The sequence below is a fragment of the Anthonomus grandis genome, chromosome 1 (genome assembly GCF_022605725.1).
Source record: "Anthonomus grandis grandis chromosome 1, icAntGran1.3, whole genome shotgun sequence".
NCBI classification, from domain to species: domain Eukaryota; kingdom Metazoa; phylum Arthropoda; class Insecta; order Coleoptera; family Curculionidae; genus Anthonomus; species Anthonomus grandis.
In genome coordinates, this window is record NC_065546.1 from 31,662,091 (window position 1) to 31,682,531 (window position 20,441).

The 20,441-nt window shown below is 34.9% G+C and overlaps 1 protein-coding gene across 2 annotated transcripts in view; it reads right to left on the bottom strand.

The window, feature by feature from the left end:
- The window catches only part of LOC126736542 (isatin hydrolase-like), a 29,361-nt gene that overhangs the window by 1,088 nt on the left and 7,832 nt on the right, over positions 1 to 20,441 (bottom strand). Inside the window, exon 2 of one of the 2 annotated variants that reach the window (XM_050440955.1) lies at positions 385 to 484. The exons of the other annotated variant lie outside the window; for it this stretch is intronic. Within the exon in view, the coding sequence (XP_050296912.1) occupies positions 385 to 449 (65 nt within the window). The 5' untranslated portion in view covers positions 450 to 484. The remainder of the gene's footprint in view (positions 1 to 384; positions 485 to 20,441) is intronic. 2 annotated transcript variants of the gene reach the window in all.

Sequence of the window (20,441 nt, forward strand, 5' to 3'; positions counted from 1 at the left end):
AATGTTTAATGAGTATTTATCGTATATTGTAAATAAATGATGCAGGCCTGGATTCAGTTGTTGTTTTTTGGGGATTTTTAAATATTTTTATGGATAAATTTTGATTTTCGCTCGTATGCCTTTTCACGTTTTATTAGATTGGAGTTTTTATAATTTGTGTGCTCTATTTTAATAACGAAAAAATTACAGATTTTAACTAAATGAATAGCAAAAATAATAATAAGAAGAAGAACCACCTACAAGTGTTGGGTCTGTCAGAGATATTTCTCATAAGATTACATTTTACTCAAAACCACCTTAGAAAGACCAAAAATATGATTGAAATAGACACAAGAACACTGGAACAAATAGAAAAAGAAAAACTGTAAAGGGAGAAGAACTTACCACCTGGGAGTCCTGGGAGTCAGTTCAATATTAAACGAATTGATTTGGTCATTTAATATGCTCATCTCTTGAAGAGAAGATATTAGTGGCAACAGATAATCTGAAACACAAGTTATCAGTATTTGGTACGAGACTTTAAAAATACGCTACGTGCAATAACAAAAAACATTAAAACAAGAAATTTAATGCAAATGAAAGATTTTAGAGAATACTGAAATTCAACATAGCGAATATTACGGAATTATATTATATTCAGTATCGGTTTAGCAGTCGTACAGAGTAGACGTCTATACTCGTAGGAGGCGCCGGTGCTCAGTTTTGTTTTGTTTTGATTTGTTTTGATTTAATTTAAATTGTTTTGATCTAGTGTTGCGTGTTTACATTAACGTGCTATATTTTCGCGGTACAAGTGTTTCCAAAAAAACTAGTTAAGTTCCTGTGTCAGTTCCTGTTTTGACTAAATTTAAATTATCTGGCTACCATTGACCTTAACTTGAAATAATTGAACATTAACCGTAGGACGTGCAATTGTGTGTTTTGTTGTACGTTTGTTTCCTGCTTTGGGTTCAAGTTCAAGTTACTGTTAACTTGCAGTTCCTGTTTTAATATTTATTTCAATTTAATAACATTGCCTTATAATCTAAAATGAACCGCAGTTTCAAATGTTGTCAGAAGAGGGATTTTCCAAATTATTGCTGCATCTCTTGTATTTCAATATTCCACCCAAGTTGTCTAGAAAGAAATTATGATGCCATAAAACTGGGAGGCTATAGGATTTGATGCTCACAAAGATGTCAAGATGATTTTAATGAAAGAGATCAGGAAGGAAAAATTAATGAGCAAAAGATTTATGATTTGTTGACAGAATTGAAAGAGAAGGATAGACATATAGAGAGAATGAGAAGAAACAGCATGGTTTTTGAAGATGAAGTGTCGGAGGCCGAAAAGAAGTTTCCCTCATCCCTGGAAAATCTGCATAAACGGAATGAAGAGCTTAAAGTTGAATTGGAAAACTTAAAAATTAAAGAAGGCGAATTGTTGGCATTACTGGAAGTGAGCGAAAGGGCAAGTCTTAAGTTCAATTCACAAATAAGCGAGCTAAATATCCTAAATAAAAATTTAATAGTAACGATAAAAACATTAGAAAATGAGTCTTCAACCTATAAGACTGAAATAAACTTGCTACAAAAAGACGTAAACGACTTAACTAATTTAAATAGGAAGTTGTTAGACTCCGTAAAGGTGTTGGAGGTTGAAAAAGATACCTGTTATTCCGACATTTGTGCATTGAAGGAACAGTTACAGATATCCAAATCTGTTGTTATTAATTCTCCAACACAGCTACCAACTAGGCCAAATACACCTGACGATAGTCGACCTCGGCTTCTCTTTATTGGTGGAAATTGTAGCAGAGTGTTCCTAAAACATTTACGTTTAAAGTTTGAAGCTTACTACAAGGTCCAGTGTTTCCTGAAGCCGGGCAGTTCAAGCAGTGAGGTGATTAGGACAGCATCAAATTTAGTTAAGGACTTTACGAAAGAAGATTTTTTAATAGTAATGTTAAATGGAATTTGTTCTTCATCTGATGTTTTAAAAAATTTAATTCAAAATCATGTTGATACAAACACTTTAGTGATGACAAGCCCTTATACTTATTTAAACCATAATGTTATCTATAATAGTAATAAGGCCCTTTATCGTACTTTTCATGAGAATAATATTAATCTGTGTGGGATTTTGGAGTCTAATCACGCCAGTAACTTTGGTTCAGACTTGGCATCATTATTACATGCACATATTTTCAAATATTTTAAAATTAATATTTCATCGAATAAATTGTCTTTGAATCATCAAATTAATGAGTCTGAACTAGTTACTGATCGTGAATTGGATTCTTCTTTTTTATAGACATGTCCACGAAAGTTGAATCTCATTCATGTTCATATTCTACTAGTAAAATTGAAATTAGCTCTTCGAAAAACTTAAGTATCTTTATTCTTAATATACAATCCCTAAGAAACAAGATGGATGAGCTTCATCTTTTGCTGGACACATGTAATTTTCCTGATATTGTACTTCTGACTGAGCACTGGTTGAGGCCTAGTGAATGTTTTTTAATATCTGATTATCTTCCTATATCAATAAAACGATTTTTTGTAATATTGATAAGTATGATAATCTTCTGTTAGAGAATGTTTTTGAATTCTCTCTTTCTTTTTGTAAGCGTTTTAATTTATATATTCTTTGTGTTTATAGGCCACCTACAAGAGATATTGCTATGTTTCTGGACAAACTTGATTCTATTTTATCCCAGTTGTCCCTACACTCTAGGGTTATATTGGCTGGTGACTTTAATATCAACTACACCGATGAAACCTTGCCACGTACTTCTCTTTCAAGTATTTTAAATTCTTACGACTTGAAAATGCACGTTCTTTCTCCCACACGAATAACTTCTTCATCTGCAACTACAATTGACTATTTCTGTACAAATTTTGATGACGTTTTATGCACAGTGCTCCCATCTGGTATTTCCGACCATGAAGCTATTCTTGCTAAAATGCCATTTAATACTGTATCATCTTCATCTCATTATATGGGAAGAATTTTCAGCAGGAGAAATTTCAATGCTTTTTCTGCTGCTACAGCTTCGGTAAATTGGAATGCACTTGAAACGGCTTCTGACCCACTTACTTTATTTTTTCAAGTTCTGTGTGATAAGATCAATCAGTGCTTTCCTAAAATGAGGCTTAAAACTAAGAAACGAAAACCATTGGTTACAAGAGGCCTTAGAATTTCTGCTAAAAACCTCCGTTTTTTGACTAAATTGTGCAAATATACCACAAATGAAAATATCCTTGTATATCATCAGAAATACCGTAGTCTGTACAGAAAGACAATTAAAGTAGCAAAATCTAATTATTATAGGGATCGCTTAAATATGTCATCAAATAGGCAAAGAGAGTGTTGGTCGATTATTAATGATTTTAGACATTGCCATAGAAAAGTATCGGAACCGGAGTTAAGACCTGACATTTTAAACGACTATTATTGTGATATACCTAATATCTTGCTCAAGGGCATTCGTAGTAACATTGATCCCTTACACTATCTTCAACAAGTGTCGGTTGAGCATTCATTTTTCTTTCATCCTGTCAAACTTACCGAAGTAAAAAATGAAATCAAACGCCTAAAAAACCATAAATCATCTAGAGCTGATGGGATATCTTCGAGGTTGTTACTCTTTTTGCCTGATTCAGCCTTAAATGCTTAAGTTTCTGCCATAAACAATTCTTTACATAATGGCATTTTTCCTTCATGTTTAAAAGAGGCAGTGGTTATCCCTCTTCATAAGGGTGGAGATTTGGATCAGCCTTGTAATTTCCGTCCTATTTCTATTTTGTCTACCCTCTCTAAGATAGTTGAAAAACTTGCAAAAAGCAGAATTTTGTCCTTTTTACATCATAATGGCATTTTGTCTGCAAATCAGTTTGGATTTCAAGCCGGTAAAGGGACTCATGATGCTGTTTTTAGCTTTTTGGAGAGCGTCTATGTGTCCTTGAATTCTGGAGAGTCATCGGCGGCAGTGTTTTGTAATCTATCCAAAGCATTTGACTGTGTGGATCATGGAATACTGTTATCTAAGCTCGATAAATATGGTTTTAGAGGCGTAGCATTGCGATGGCTTGAGTCCTATCTATCAAATCGTACTCAGAAGGTTTCAGTGTCTGGGCGTTTGTCTGCTTCTAGATCCCTAAAATGCGGCATTCCCCAGGGTTCAGTGTTGGGACCACTGTTATTTTTACTGTATGTGGATGACTTGAGTTCATTGAAACTGCAGGGCAAGGTGGTTCAGTTTGCTGATGATACCACCATACTATGGAGCCATAAAAATTCTGACTATATTAAGACTTGTATCCTTGAAGACCTTCAGATTTTATCAGGGTGGTGTGCTTCCAACAGGCTCGTGTTTAATGTAAGAAAGACGTCTATTATGGGGTTTAAGTGCGATGTTCAGGGTCTGATGTTTGACGAAAATTTCCTCTTGCAGAATAAAGAGTGCTGCAAGTTCCTAGGAATTACCATTGATGGTCGCCTTCGGTTTGAAGATCATATTTTACATTTAGCTGGGAAATTATCTTCTGGATGTTTCGCAGTAAGAATGGCAAAACAAGAGCTGGGAGGGGTGGTTGCACGTTCAGTGTACTTTTCACTTATTGAATCTCATATTCGGTATGGCTTGCCTTTTTGGGGTTTAACCAATAAGGGGCTACTTAACATTATCTTTGTTATTCAAAAAAAAGCAGTTAGATACCTGTGTTCTGCTAAGTTAAGAGATTCTTGCAAACCCCTCTTCATTTCTGAAAAGATCCTAACTCTTTTTTCACTCTTTATCTTAGAAACAGCTGCTCTTATTCACAAAATTCCCAAACTACCCTCTGACACTGGCCATTTGACTCGTCGTGTAAATAATGTTCCCCTACCTATTCCTACGTCTTCCCTTACCAAAAACTCATTAATTTACATAAGTAAAAAAATTTACAATCATGTTCCTCTGTGTGTTAGACATATATCGGATGTTAAGAAATTTAAAAGAGAATTAAAGTCGCTTTTATTGACTAAGGCATATTATAACCTGGATGACTTTTTTAATGATAGGTTTTAACCTTGGACATGTTGGAAAGTTTTCTTTTTTTCCTTTTTTCTTCTCTAGTTTTGTCAACAAGTTTACCTTTATTTAGTAATTGATTGTTTTATTTAGTTATCTTTAATTTAAGTATGTTCAAAAAGTTTTGTCTTCTTGTGTTTAATTTGTTTCATTGTTTTGTCAATTTTTGAAATTGAATTTGTGTTTTGTTTTTTTAGCTTGTAGGATGCTTGTACACAAGATTATTCTTACGTAATATAGCACATTTTCTTTCTTTCTTTCTTTCTTTCTTTCTTTCTTTTTTTCTTTCTTTCTATAATCAGAAAACATGAACAATGAAAAATAAATTAACATCTACTGGACATCAATATGAAGCCAAAATAAATCATATAATCTGGGAGCTAACTGAATACAACAAGAAAAGGAGGAAATGCAGATTCAATACCTAAGCCAAAAGCACCCATAGTTGGAAAAGTTCAGGCAGTGATAACATACATAACTTTTGGTACAAAAAGCCAAGCAGCATTCACACAAAACTGACAGTCAGTCATATATTGACTAAGCCTACTAGCTATAAAGCCTACTTATTACCCAAGGGCAAACCAAGTAAAGAACCATCCAAGTACCAAACATGCTTCCAAACGGGGCAAAAAAACGTCATATCCCGTAACTCAGCACTCCCCAATGCACATTAGGAAAACAAAAGATAATGTTTGAAGCATAAAAAGGGTGCCGAAAAGGAATCAAGGGGTGCAAGGTGCAGCTCATCATAAACTCGATTATTTTTAGCGAGATGAAGAGGAAAACCAGACAATTATCATGCTGCTATGTCGATTACCAAAAAGTCTACGACTCTGTCCCTCATCCCTGGTTAATGAAGGTATTGGAGATATATAAAATCCACCCAACCTACGCCATCTGATCTGGAGAGCAGTCATCCAACTGAACATGAAATCACTCTCTATAGTCACTCTGGAAATCAAAATCTATTTCGGCATATTGCAAATGGTTCTGGTTAGCATTAAACCTACTTTCCAAATAGTTAAACAGGACATAAATAGGATACACGCAAAAAAAAAGGCCAAGTGGCCACACTGTATTACACAGAGTCCATGCTCGAAGTAGATGCCTACCAATAGGCTAGGATAATTGATCACACGAGTATTAAAGATCACCTCTTGAAGAAATATCTCTTGAGAGTGAACAGAATCTGCAAGATTGAACTGAATAGTAAACATCTTTTTAAAGCAATAAACCCTTTGGTGATTTTCACACACTCATTTGGAATAATCGATGGACAGACACGGATTTGGACTATCACGAGAAAAATAAGAACAACTCTGGCTAAATAAAGAAAGCACCATCCTAAGGCAAGGACACTAGAGATACTGAGAGGGAAAGTAGAAACAGACCTTGCTGATTTCAAAAACCTGCACAATGAGCAAGTTAAACTGTTGAAAGGATAGTTTTATCAAAAAAAACTAACCTCACATTTATATAGAAGTGCTCGCCTATCCGACCACGCATACACTTTCTCAATCTTGGCCAATGATACTCAATAACCAAACGACTTGATAATCAATATGGAGGAGAAACAGGAAACAGGAATGGTGGCCTTATGATATCAACTAAGCAAATGTCGACAAAATAGCATTGAACACATGGTTAAGGAAAGGGAAGCTCTTGCCAGAAACGGAGAGCTCAATGGTAACTATCAGGTGGTAAATACTAGGAACTATTTGAAAACACATCATCATAGATCCCCAGATACGAGATGACGGGTGTAGAAAATTCAAGGAAAAGCCAACATATTACAGCAGCATGCAGCCTACTATGTCAGAACGAGTATCTACACCGTCACAATAAGGTAGCTACTGTAATACATCAAGAACAGGCACCAACAACCCCCTACTTACTATAAGTACGATTCACCGGCTGTTACTGAACGCCGCAGTATAACATCTACTACGACCAATAAATTATAACCAACCAGAATATTCACCTAGAACAAACCGGGCATCATATCGTAATTATAAGTACTTAGTGAAATTAGTGTATGGGTTATTCATTTATATAAATGCTTATTTCTTCTACAGGATGTACTAATTTTTTTATGAAATTTGGTTCTTTTTTTTCCAAATCTGTATTTCGTTAATACTTTTTTTCCGCTAATTATTTTTTGTTTTTATTTTCAGGGCAGTAGAGACGATACGTTTGAAAATAAATTAAATCTTAGTCCGCTATAAAACACTTTTTTCTTTTTGCTTTTAAATTTTTAATCTATTTTTTTTTTATTAGCTAATTAAATCAATCATATATTATTAAGCATATTTAAACAGAAAGCTGTTGTTGACACAAGGGAGGAAAACAGCTTTTTCTTATCTCCTTAATTTTGTTCTGTGCTATTTCTTAAATTATTATTGCTTTGCAAGCACACGAAGCACACAAGGCATTATAAGACCACTGACAATTGCTTATATTAACATTAGGTCTTTGCATGCCCACTTCAATGAACTTAGGCAGTTAATCTTAGATTCAAATTATAATATTATTGGATTAACTATGACCTGGCTTAAAAAGTCCTTTGTAAGTAGGTCTTTTGAAATTCCTGGATATAGGCTTTTAAGGTGTAATAGGGATGGTCGTAGCGGAGGTGTCGGCGTTTATGTAAGAGGGGAATTTGTTTTTTTTTGTTAATAAATTCTCCACTTGCAATAGAGCAGTTTTGGTTTAAACTATCGATTGAAGTAAAAAATATTGTTATAGGAGGGGTTGTGTATAGGCCACCAACTTTTTCATGCATGTAGTTTTTTAATAATTTCGAGAATACTCTAATAAATCTTATTCCAGTACATGATAATATTTATTTTGTTGGGAATTTTAATATAAATCTACTTAACTATGAAAATTCGGATGTAATTAAAATTAATGAGTTATTTAATGCATTGAGTTTGACCCAGGTAATTGAGAGACCAATGCGCATAACAGCCTCCTCCGCTACATTAATTGACTATGCTCTGACAATGAACAAAGATTCTGTAATAGCTAGTGGAACGACGTCCTGTGATGGAAGTGATCATGAACTTATTTAAATAAAAACTGTGTTTTATTCAGTCAAAAATACGCCTATTTTTAAGACAACACGCTGTTTCAAAAGTATAAATCTGCGACAATTTGAGTCCGACCTTCGGTCTATACCCTGGAACAATATACAGGGTGTAAATAAATAGATGCGAAAAAATTCAGAGGCTGATTCTTGGGTAAATTTTAAGAAAAAAACTTTATATGAACGTATGTCCTAAAAGGTGTTACTTTTGAGATACCGGGTGGTAAAGATTGAAGAAAAATATAAATATATTTTTTTAATAATTTCTGTAGATATTTTAATAAAATTTGTAATGTATTTTCTATGCATCAGAAGGCATTTTCTGAGGTTCACTGCTTTTTTTTTAATTTGTACCAGTCACGTTCGTGTAAAGTTTAGACTAAATATTTTTGATGAAAAATATGGTACGCCACTTTTAATTTTTTTTGTTTTTGTAATTCTCATTTATTTCTGGGCAAATTTGATCTCTTGACTTTCTTTTGTCCGAGGTTTCGTATTCGATTAAAAAAAAAAAATCCATCCACCTAAATGTATTACGTGTTTATTATTAATATTTGGATGTGATTCTAATTTTTGTTTTAAACCAAATAAAAGAAAAACAAATTAAATAATTATAAAAGAAGTTGAAAATGACCACCCTCATTATGCAAGAGTCTATACGTCGCCGCATTTGTCGACGAATACGATAAAAAATTCCGGGAGAATTTTGAATTACGGCACATGAATTAATGATTCGATTTCTCCAGTCATCAATATCCAGTACCGGAATCGTATATACCAAAGTTTTTAAATGACCCCATGTAATAAAAATCTAGTGGATTCATATCTGGTGACCGAGGTGGCCAAAACTGAGAACCGCCTCGGCCTATCCAACAATTTAGATATGTTTCGTCTAAATAACAGCGTGCTATTTAAATACTAAAATGGGTAGTACCCCATTGTGCATAAACCCCGTTACTCTTCTAACATCTAGGGGTACCGCTGTAGTATTTAGCTGGTCAACTGTATTAACTGGTCTATTATAATAGTAATGACAAATGACATTGACATATCAAAAAATAGGGTTAGGTGATGAACAGATTTGGTACCATGCGGCATGCTTGGGAATAGAGTTTCTTTGTTTTTGAAATAATTCAACAGTTTTTCTTTTTAAACATTTATTCCATATAACAAACAACCTCCAATTAACAAACGTTAAATAATCAACAACAAAACACCACATTTTGGTGACGAGTAAGTGTTTTTGAACCCGCAAACATGGAAAACACGTTGGGTGCCATGGAATGTTTTAATGTTCATGAAGCAAATGTTGGAGTGCGATGGCAAAAATGGATCAAGAGGTTTGATAACTTTCTGGTTGCATCAGGCATTAGCAGTGATGACCGGAAAGAGGCGATGCTACTTCACTGTGTAGGAGAAGAGGTATTCGACATTTTTGCATCCTTACCTGATCCTCCACCCCCAACTAGGAAACACCCTAGTTGCCTAGTTGTGATTCCCAAATATGATATGGCAAAACTTAAATTAAATACTCATTTTTTACCTCAAATCAATGCTGAGTTTGAAATTTATAATTTTCGTCAGTCAAAACAAAACAGTGACGAAACAATTGATGAATATTATGCTAGGCTTTTAAAGTTAAGTTCAAATTGTGGTTTTCTCGATAAAGATAGGGAAATAAAATCTCAAATTATATAGGGTACAATTTTGTCAAAGTTAAGAAGATATGCTCTTACAGACAACCCCTCACTTAAACAAATTTTAACACAGGCTAAGGTTTATGAAATGACCGAAAAACAAGTTCATGAAATGGAAAACAATGAAATTAATGTGAATAGGTTAAGTTTAGGTACTAAAAGGAGCAGCAATCCAAACAAGAGCAGGCCATTTAACACAAGTCTTAAACCAAACGATACACAAAAATACAAACAGCAGGATCAACAAACCTGTCGAAACTGTGGTAATGACTGGCATGTCAATGGTAGGCAAACCTGTCCCGCTTTTAATGAAAACTGTAATTTTTGCAACAAAAAAGGACATTTTGCTAAAGTTTGTATGGCTAAACGAGACAACAGGCATAGAAATCAATCTGAACAAATACAAGAATCAAGTAAGCAGAGGTACAAGTCGCAGCATCAGCAGCAGTATGGAAAACAATCCAGTAAGGATGCCAAGGTTAATTGCACGAGGCATGAAGAAAACAATGACTCTGACTATTCTTTCAATATTGCTACAAGAGGCAGGCATTTGATTTCTGAACAAATATACTACAAATATTTTAAGGATCCGCTAATTGCTGATGATAGCAAGATTTACCCTTATGGTCACTCAACAAATCTTGAAATAATTGGAAGATTACCAGTAGTCTTAAAACGTAAAAAAAAAGCATTGAATCAGATTTAATTGTGGTAAAAGGAAATACCGAATCTTTATTATGTTATCAGGTATCCAAAGATTTAAACATTATGTCATTCACCAATTTTATTAACAACAAGATTTACAAGGATTTTGTAGAAAAATATTATCCTGAACTAGTTGAAGGTATAGGAAAATTGGCTGACACCACCATAAAACTGCATATCAACCCAAACATACCACCCATTGCCAACAAACATAGGAGAATACCATTCCATATTAGAGAAAAAGTTGAATCGGAACTGTCAAGACTGGAAAAGCAAGAAATAATAGAAAAAGCAACAGGACCAACACCTTGGATATCACCAATTGTAATTGTGCCAAAGCAAAGCAATCCAGATGAAATTAGGATATGTGTGGACATGAGGAATGCTAACAAAGCCATAATCAGGGAACGACATGTTACACCAACAATTGATGAGGTTATAACACAACTTAATGGATCAACAATGTTTAGTAAAATTGACCTAAAAGAAGGGTATCATCAATTAACATTGTCTGAAAAGTCAAGATACATAACAACATTCTCAACACATATTGGATTGTTCAGGTATAAAAGGTTGAGTTTTGGAATTAATTCAGCAGCAGAAATTTTCCAAGACACCATCAGTAAAGTTTTACAGAACATTCAGGGAGTTATCAACATCAGTGATGACATTTTGATCTTTGGGAAGAACAAACACGAACATCATACCATTTTGAGAAAAGTTCTTCAAACACTAAAAGATAACAAAAATAAATACATCTATAGCACAAATAAAATAAGATTTTATGGCTTTGTCTTTTCTTCCGAAGGAATCCATCCAGATCCTAACAAGGTCAGCAGCATTTTAAACCTTAAAAGAGTCCTGAGAGCTCAGGTGAAGTCAGATCCTTTCTTGGTATGATCGGATATGTTGGCAAGTTTATGCCTAAACTGTCAGAAAAAGCAGAACCACTGCGACAACTCACTCTGAAAGATGTAGTTTTTCATTGGACAGAGGACCATGAGAAAATGTTTAATATGCTGAAGCAAGAATTAAGTAGTACTAAAAATCTTGCTTATTTTTATATAAAGAAAACAAAACATCTTTATGTTGATGGAAGCCCTACTGGAATTGGATCAATACTAGCTCAAGAGGATGCCAAAGGCAATATTCAAATTGTTGCGTATGCAAGCACCACACTTTCTGATGTACAAAGAAGATGCAGTCAGTTTGAAAAGGAAGCACTTGCTTACACTTGGTCTCTACAACACTTTCATAATTATCTTTATGGTTCCACATTTATATTGCATTGTGACAATTTACTCATTGTAAAAATATTAGAAAACACAAGAACAGCTCCCAATACAAGAGTTGAAAGACTCTTATTAAGAATCCAGCCTTATAACTTCAAGATAGTTCATCAAAAAGGCATCACTAATCCATCAGACTACTTATCAAGACATCCAGAGCCAACCACCTGCGAACAATATGTCCAACAAGATAAAGTAGAACAATATGTCAATTTGTGTATCAGGAATTCTCTACCCAAAGCGTTAACACTAGCTGAGGTTCAAGAAGCTACCCGAGGAGATAAAACACTTCAAACTTTAATTGAGGCTATATCAAATAGTAATCAAAGATATTGGAAGTTACCAGAGTTAACACCTTATCTAAAAATTAAAGATGAATTTATTTATAGTGATGAAGTGATACTGAGAGACCATAGAATTGTTTTACCTGTGTCTTTACAAGAAACAGAAATAGAATTGGCTCATAAAGGACACGTAGGCATAACAAAAACAAAACAATTGTTAAGAACAAAAATTTGGTTTCCAAATTTAGACATTTTAACTGAAAAATACATAAAATTCTGTGTACCATGCCAAGCAGTTACTAAGGTCAATCATAGGTATCCAATAAAATCAAGTCTACTTCCAGAGTATCCTTTTCAACATATTGATATAGATTTTGCAGGACCTTTTTAGCAAAACAGGTACATCTTTTTAGCAGTCGATGAATTTTCAAGATATCCCATGATAGAAATGGTAAATTCCACTTCTTTTACAGCACTGAAGCCAACTTTGGATAGAATTTTTGCTACCTGGGGATTTCCAGAATCTATTAAGTCTGATAATGGACCACCATTTAATGGACAACAATTTGCTAGTTTTCTACAAAACTATGGGATAAAACACACGAGAATAACACCAGCATGGCCAGAAGCTAATGGTATGGCTGAAAGATTCGTTAAAACTGTAAAAAAATCATTACTGCGCTCTCACATTAATAATGGACATTTTTACTCAAAAATTCATGAGTTTTTGATAAATTACAGGAGCACACCACACTCCACAACTGAAAAATCACCATTTGAAATTGTCTTTGGCAGGAAAATGAATAATTTTCTACCCACACTGAAAAACCTTAAATCAAATGGATATAAAGACATTAAGCAACTGGATTTCAAGAACAAGTTGAAACAGAAGAATTATGCAGATAAGAAGAGGAAGACTAAGTCACATAACTTTCAGTTAGGAGATTTAGTTCTGTGTAAACAGTCAAAAAGAACTATTTTGACACCTGCATATGACCCAAGACCCTTTAAAATTGTACAAATTACGGGTTCTTCAATAAAAGCCAAGAGAAATGAACATATTATTACTAGGAATTCATCATTTTTTAAGAAATTCCTGAGTCCTTTGAACAACCAAGATTCCAAAGCTGTTGTAGCTAGAGATGAACATCAAATAGCACCAATTAAGAAAACCAGCATTCATTGGAAATTTGCCAATGATCTTATCCCCATACAATATCCTTTCCCACTCCCTCCAACACCAGTTAGTGTAGCCAGCCAGAAGTTTGAGATACCAACAGAATCCATTTCTGAAGACCCACGAGAAGTCAACTTACCTAACCATTTCGAACCATCTTTGTTCGATGAATCAAAAAATGACATTGAGCTCATTTTTCAATCAGGATCAGAAGAGAACTCCAGAAGCTCCCAAGAAGAGAACTCCAGAAGCTCTGAAGATGAAGACGAAACAAGTACATCTTCATCTGAGTTTGTTGACACAATGGCGAATCGTCATATGGAGAATCCTGACATTATGATGAAGACTGATGAGAGGCCAAAAAGAGACTGTAAAATGCCAAGCCGGTATGAAGACTTTGTAGTAGAGTAAGAACTGTGTGAAGTTTAAATGTTATGTTCAGTTATTAGCTTATGATATGTACCGGTTAGGAATGTTTTCAATTGTGTCAGGGGAGAATTGTAGTATTTAGCTGGTCAACTGTATTAACTGGTCTATTTTAATAGTAATGACAAATGACATTGACATATCAAAAAATAGGGTTAGGTGATGAACAGATTTGGTACCATGCGGCATGCTTGGGAATAGGGTTTCTTTGTTTTTGAAATAATTCAACAGTTTTTCTTTTTAAACATTTATTCCATATAACAAACAACCTCCAATTAACAAACTTTAAATAATTAACAACAAGACACCACAGAAGAAGTCCTGGAAGTATGTCTTGGAGAAAACGAGTGTATGTTTCCCCATTCAATCTCTGTGGTAGAAAATGTGGGTCAAGAAGGTGGTCTCTAATAATTCCAACCCATACATTTAAAGAAAATTGTTGTTGGTGATGAGCTTCCACTATAGCATGGGGATTTTCATCTGTTGGTATTATGATAGTTAATGATTGCCTCTCTGAAAAAATTAGCTTCGTCGGTAAACAGAATCTGTCTTAAAAACTAAGGGTCTTATTCAATGATTTTTAACATCCAACGAGAAAATTCAAGAAGCCTAGGAAAATCTCGTGGTAATAGAGCCTGGACTCGTTGAACGTGATATGGATATAATAACTGATCCTTTAAAATAGTCCATACCGTCATATGATTGACATGTAGCTGCAGACCAATTATTCTAGTACTGGTGTCACGTTGTTTATCAATTAAACAAAATGCTTATCGGTCATTTCTGCATTTGAATAATCTGCCATTTTGATGAAATAAATCAAAATTGCACAAAAAAGTTTCTACTTTAAAAGAGGCAAGAACTGACCATCAACCAACAATCATCAGCAGACATTTAACAGGTTAGTACAGATTAATAGGTTAATACGACAACATAGTTGCCTTGCTTAATTGACATGCACCACCTATAAAATTTCGCATTACCAAGCCGTACGCTCGATGGTTCACTGACGCTGTAAGGGCTATGATGCAGGATAGAGATAGAATGCTAGCAAAATACAAAAAAAATAAAAGTATTGATGACTGGAATAGTTATAAACTTATAGTTACACAAATTAATCAGTTTTTTATTAACTTTGTTCCAAAAATTAATTTAAATAAAAATACTCTAAATTATTATAAAAGTGTTAAAAATAACTTATTTCAAACAAGTTTTAGGTTTTTGGCCGTGTCGGAGTATGATATTGTAAAGGTTATTAATACCATTAAAACTGCTGCCACAGGCATTGATGAAATGAATATACTTACCATCCGACTATGCCTGCCTTTTCTACTACCTTATATTGTCTGTCATTAACTTCTGTCTTGAAAATTCTGTTTTTCCTTCAATGTGGAAAAGAGGAAAGTTAGCTCTTTACCCAAGACGTTAAATCCTCTTACATTAAGTGATCTAAGACCAATAAGCATTCAAAAATATTAAAAAAAGTAATGGAAATGCAGCTTCAGAAATATATTAAAGACAACTCAATTTTACCAGTGACACAATCAGGGTTTGGATCAAACCACAGCTTTTGTACGGCATTGGCCTCTGTAACTGATGATATTTTATCAGAATTTGATTCCAATAAACTAACATCACTGGTAATGCTTGACTACAGCAAGGCTTTTGATACTCTGAGCCATGATCTTTCAATAAATATTTTGTCATTTGTTGGTTTAGGGGAGGAGGCATGCGCGTTAATTGCTAATTGTCTTAGAGATAGGTATCAAGCTGTTTCTTATAATGGGGTAGATTCTGGTTTTTTAGAGATTTCTTCTGGCGTGCCTCAGGGCTCCATCCTTGGGCCAATCCTTTTTTCAATTTATGTATCAAACATGGCAAAAATATTCATATCATCTAAGCGGCACTATTATGCTGATGATACTCACATATAACTCTCATTTCCTAATGTTTACGAGTTTTCTAAAAATCGTTGCTTACAATTAAATTCTATAAAATCAGCATTTATGCTGTTTGGAGGCAAGGGTAGCCGTAAGAATTTTTTACAGCATTATAAGGACTTAATTTATATTAATAACAAGCCTATAAAACTCTTTGAGAACTGCAAGAGCTTGGGTTTGATTTTGGATAGTGACCTGCGTTTCATGCAGCATGTAAATTCATGTATTACAAAGGAATTTTTAAATCTTAAAAATATTTATCCACATCGTTACGTTATAAATAGAAAAACAAAAATTCTACTTTGTGATTCGCTGGTCTTATCACAGCTTAATCATTGCGATGCAGTGTACGGTTCATGCTTGAGAAATTTTGAAAAGAGTAGAATTCAGAAACTCCAAAATGCATGTCTTAGACTAATATAAGCATATCAACATAAGCTCAGCCTAGATGGCGCTTTAGCTGTTTCTTGTTGTGTGAACGTCCTTCGATAAAATCGTAAAGTTCCAAGCTAAATACGGTACAATAATTTTTATTTTTATAGTAATAATAATATTTAAGCCTAAAGTTTCTCTATTGTGGTGTGTTTTTGCTAGTATTACATTTATACAAGTGACTATGCCACTTAAAACCAGGTTCAATTACACCAACAAGATGGACGATATCGCTTTTGTTGTCAAAGCAGAAATTGAAAAAGTCTTTAGTGAGGACCTAAAGGATATGCTAATAAGTGCTATTACTAAATCAATAGAAACTAAATTTGAAAATCGAATAGTGCCACTAGAAAGTGAAATTAATAATTTAAAAAGTCAAAATCAAACCCTGATCAGACAAATGGATGCGCAGGAACAGCATCTGCGACGGAGCAACATACGCATCTTTGGTATTAACCAAGATGAAAATGAGTCAGTAATAGACAAGGTGGTCGATTTGTTTCAAAATAAACTTAAAATCAACTGTCCCATAAATAAAAACCAAATAATTTCGTGCCGTCGCATTCATTCAAAAAACCCAACAGCCGATAGTCCACCGGAAGTGCTGGTTGAGTTCGCAGATCTAAACGTCTATAGTAGCTGTGCTAAAATCGAGAAAAACGCTCCGTGGTACTAAAATAAATATTTAAGAAGACCTAACAAAAAAACGGTTGCGTGTGCTAAGTGCGGCAGTAAACAAGTTTACGTCAAAAAATGCATGGTGTTATGGTGGAGTGGTGTATATAAAAAATAAACAACAAAGTTCAACGTGTTGACAGTATTTCTGATTCTGGCAAGTACCTTTATAATAATTTATGATTTTAATGTATTAACTATCAATACAGTTTATAAGTGGATTTTTATTGTTAATTGTACCTATATAATATAACATAATAAATAGTTGCGGTGTATAGTATTACGATCTGATGGGACTATGTGCCGGGACGGTGGTATTGTCTGGGTTACCTGTTTTAATTTAAATTTAAATTCAAATTAAGTGAAATTTGGTAGAAGCAATTCAACTAGGCTTAATTTTCTCTATTTTTTTTGTGTGGATCATATGGATCTTTTATCTGGCCTGGATCAAACACCGATATTTCTTGTACAATGCATGTTTACATACAATTAAAACCTGTTTATATCTCGGTTTTTTTTCCTCTATTTATTTAATTGCTATATTTAATTATTTTCATGATGTTGAAAGCTGGTCATATAATTATTTATTTATTTATTTATTCATGCCAAAAAGTATAAAGCTTTTACACAAGTCAGTCAAAAATATAACTCCAAATAAAAGTATTAAACTGTAAAATTCGTTTTACCTAAGAACAAAAATAAAACACATATAAGCCTTAAAACTAATGCTTAAAAACACTTAACACTAAAAGTCAAGAGACCCAGCCTATGCAATAGCACTGAAATTTGAGCTCAGGAATTCCTCAAATGAATAAAAAGCATTGGTGACTAAAAAATGTTTTACCTTTGTCTTATAAGCATTAAGAGGCAAATCCTTAACGGAGACCGGCAGGACATTAAAGAACTTAATTCCATAATAAGATACGCCATTACGGGTACGCTCGAGTCTCCTAAATGGTGCCACCAAGGAGCCGCTATTTCTGGTGTCATGACTGTGAATGCTAGCATGAGTCGCAAACCTGGGTAGGTTTTCTCTAATGAACACAAGGCACAGAAGTATGAAGGCGCTTGGTAAGGTGAGAACTCTCAGAAGCCTGAAGTGAACCCTACAACAATCCCTGTATCCAATCTGCGCAATCACTCGCAGACATCGACGTTGCAATGCAAAAATCCTGGGCATATGCGCTGAATGACCCCAGTTTAGTAAGTTATACGTCATTAGAGAGTGAAAATATCCAAAGTAAGCTGTCCTGAGAGTACCTGCGGAGACAGACCCAGACAAATTGCGAATCAGGAAAGTACACCTTGATAATTTGGTTGACAATTCATCTATGTGACCTTGCCACGTCAAACCACTATCCAATCTAACACCCAGAAAATCCACAGACACACCTAAAGATTGTTGCTGGAAATCAACGTCCCGAAGGGAAAAAATTATATTTTGAGTTTTGGACTCATTTAAGCACAATCTATTGGAAACGGCCCAGTCTCTAAACTGAGAACAAGATTCTTGAGCCTTGAGCGAAATGTTTGCGCAACTCCTATTAGTACACAGGGATGTAGTATCATCAGCATACAAATAGAAAGTGCAATCAGGGTGACAAGTTGGTAGGTCATTAACAAATATAAGAAACAGGATAGGCCCGAGAACGGATCCCTGAGGCACTCCATGCTCAATCGACAAACTCTGAGACCTACATCTCCCAAAACAAACAAACTGACTTCGGTCACTCAAGTAGGACTGTAGCAGTGACAGACTTCTCGAACAAAATTTGTAGTGGTTGAGCTTTTGAAGAAGAATATTATGCTCCACACAATCAAAAGCCCTAGATAAATCGTAAAATGAGGCTTGGGAGTACAGAGCACTTTCAAATCCGTCAAGCACCACGTCACACAGGTTCTGGAGCGCACCAGTAGTGGAGTGTTTCTTTCTAAACCCATGTTGGTTCACATAAAATAAAGAGTTTTGTTCAAAATACTCCTCAAAATATTTGAGTCTTGAGTAAAGACTTAAAAATCTTTCCAATGATAGGCACCAGAGAAATGGGACGGTAGTTTTTAACATCCACTTTTGAACCCTTTTTGTGAATAGGAATGACCTTAGCAATTTTAAGACAGGATGGAAATGTGCCCTTAAAGATAGCCAGGTTGATTAGTTTGGTCAGGGGAACAATAATTAAATTCTTAATAGTCTTTATGAGTCTAATATTCAAATCATTGCTTGCACTATTCTTCATGCCATCAATCACCTGACGGACCTGGATGAAAGTAACTTCGCCAAAGGAAAAGCCGGGTCCGCAAGGGCCAGTCAAATAAGCTAAAGGATTTTTGGGAGGCAGAGGAAGGGTCTCTTTTAGTTTGGCAGGAACATTCACGAAAGATTCATTAAAATGGCTGGCATTAATATCACTCAGCTCCGATTCCTTTACGCTAGGGTTCAGAGCTGTAATTACCCTCCACATTGCCCGGACAGGGTTACTTGACTGGCTAATGAAGTTGTCATTGACCTTTCTCCTCCTTGTCTGAATTTTAAGCCGGTATTTGATACGGTAGGTGCGATTAGTATCACTTGATATCAAATTGGGGTATTGTTGACTAGCCCGTCTTAAGAAACAGAGCCGTTCTCTCATCTCCCTGAGAGACTCATCAAACCACTTAGAAGCAGCTGAGCGCCTGGCGGTATTCGCTGATTTTGACTTCAGTGGAAAACACATTAAATAAGCCTCGCTCAGAGATTTAACAAAAGAATTAAAAGAGATATCAACATTACTAGTATTGCCTATGAAGTCCCAATCAAAGTTCTTCACCGCATTATAAAAATTTAACAACCCCCAATCTGTTATAGGGCGGTAACATATACGAACAGCGTCACCTCGAACGGGGATGCTCTGTTTAAATTGAAACACAATTCCCAAGTGATCAGACAATGATGGATCACAAATATTAGCATTACAATTGGAACTGGAGACAGTTGTAAAAATATTATCCAGACAATTCGAACCCCTCGTAGCACCTCTAGCAACTGGATAAAGCCCAAAGCAAGAAAACAAATCAACAACCCTCCTCGACTGTGTCTGGTTTAGATTAAACTTAACATTAAAGTCACCAGTGATGACATATTTTTTGTTAATTGTTAAGCTAGCAAGAAAACCCTCCAGACAACTAAGAAAGTTGTCGAGATCGCCCAGTGGAGATCTATAGATAGTAAATATGAGAAACTCACCATGTTGGATCCCCGCAATCTCAAAATCCACCTCACATGCTACTCCTTGGGGCAGAATACTGACAGACTCACAATTTAATCCATCACGCACATATATGCATACCCCGCCATGATTTCTGTTTATCCTACAAAATTTGGAAACAAGACTAAATCCGTGTATATGGGTTACACCAATTTCCGCCTCAGACAGCCAGTGCTCATTGAAACAAAGGATATTAATATTGAGGTTCGATTCGAGGTATGCCTCAAGCTCTGGGACTTTAGAACGTAGAGATTGAATATTAAGATGAAGTATAACATTAAATATAAAATTATAAAGTTCACTAGCATGCATTACTTTCTTTTATTGTAATGTTGGCGCTTTCGGTTTAAAAACTTCCTGACAACAGCACCCGAGGGCCAGACTTTGCCCTCCAGAACATCCGTCATATTAAGAGAGGAAACTCCAATTTTAA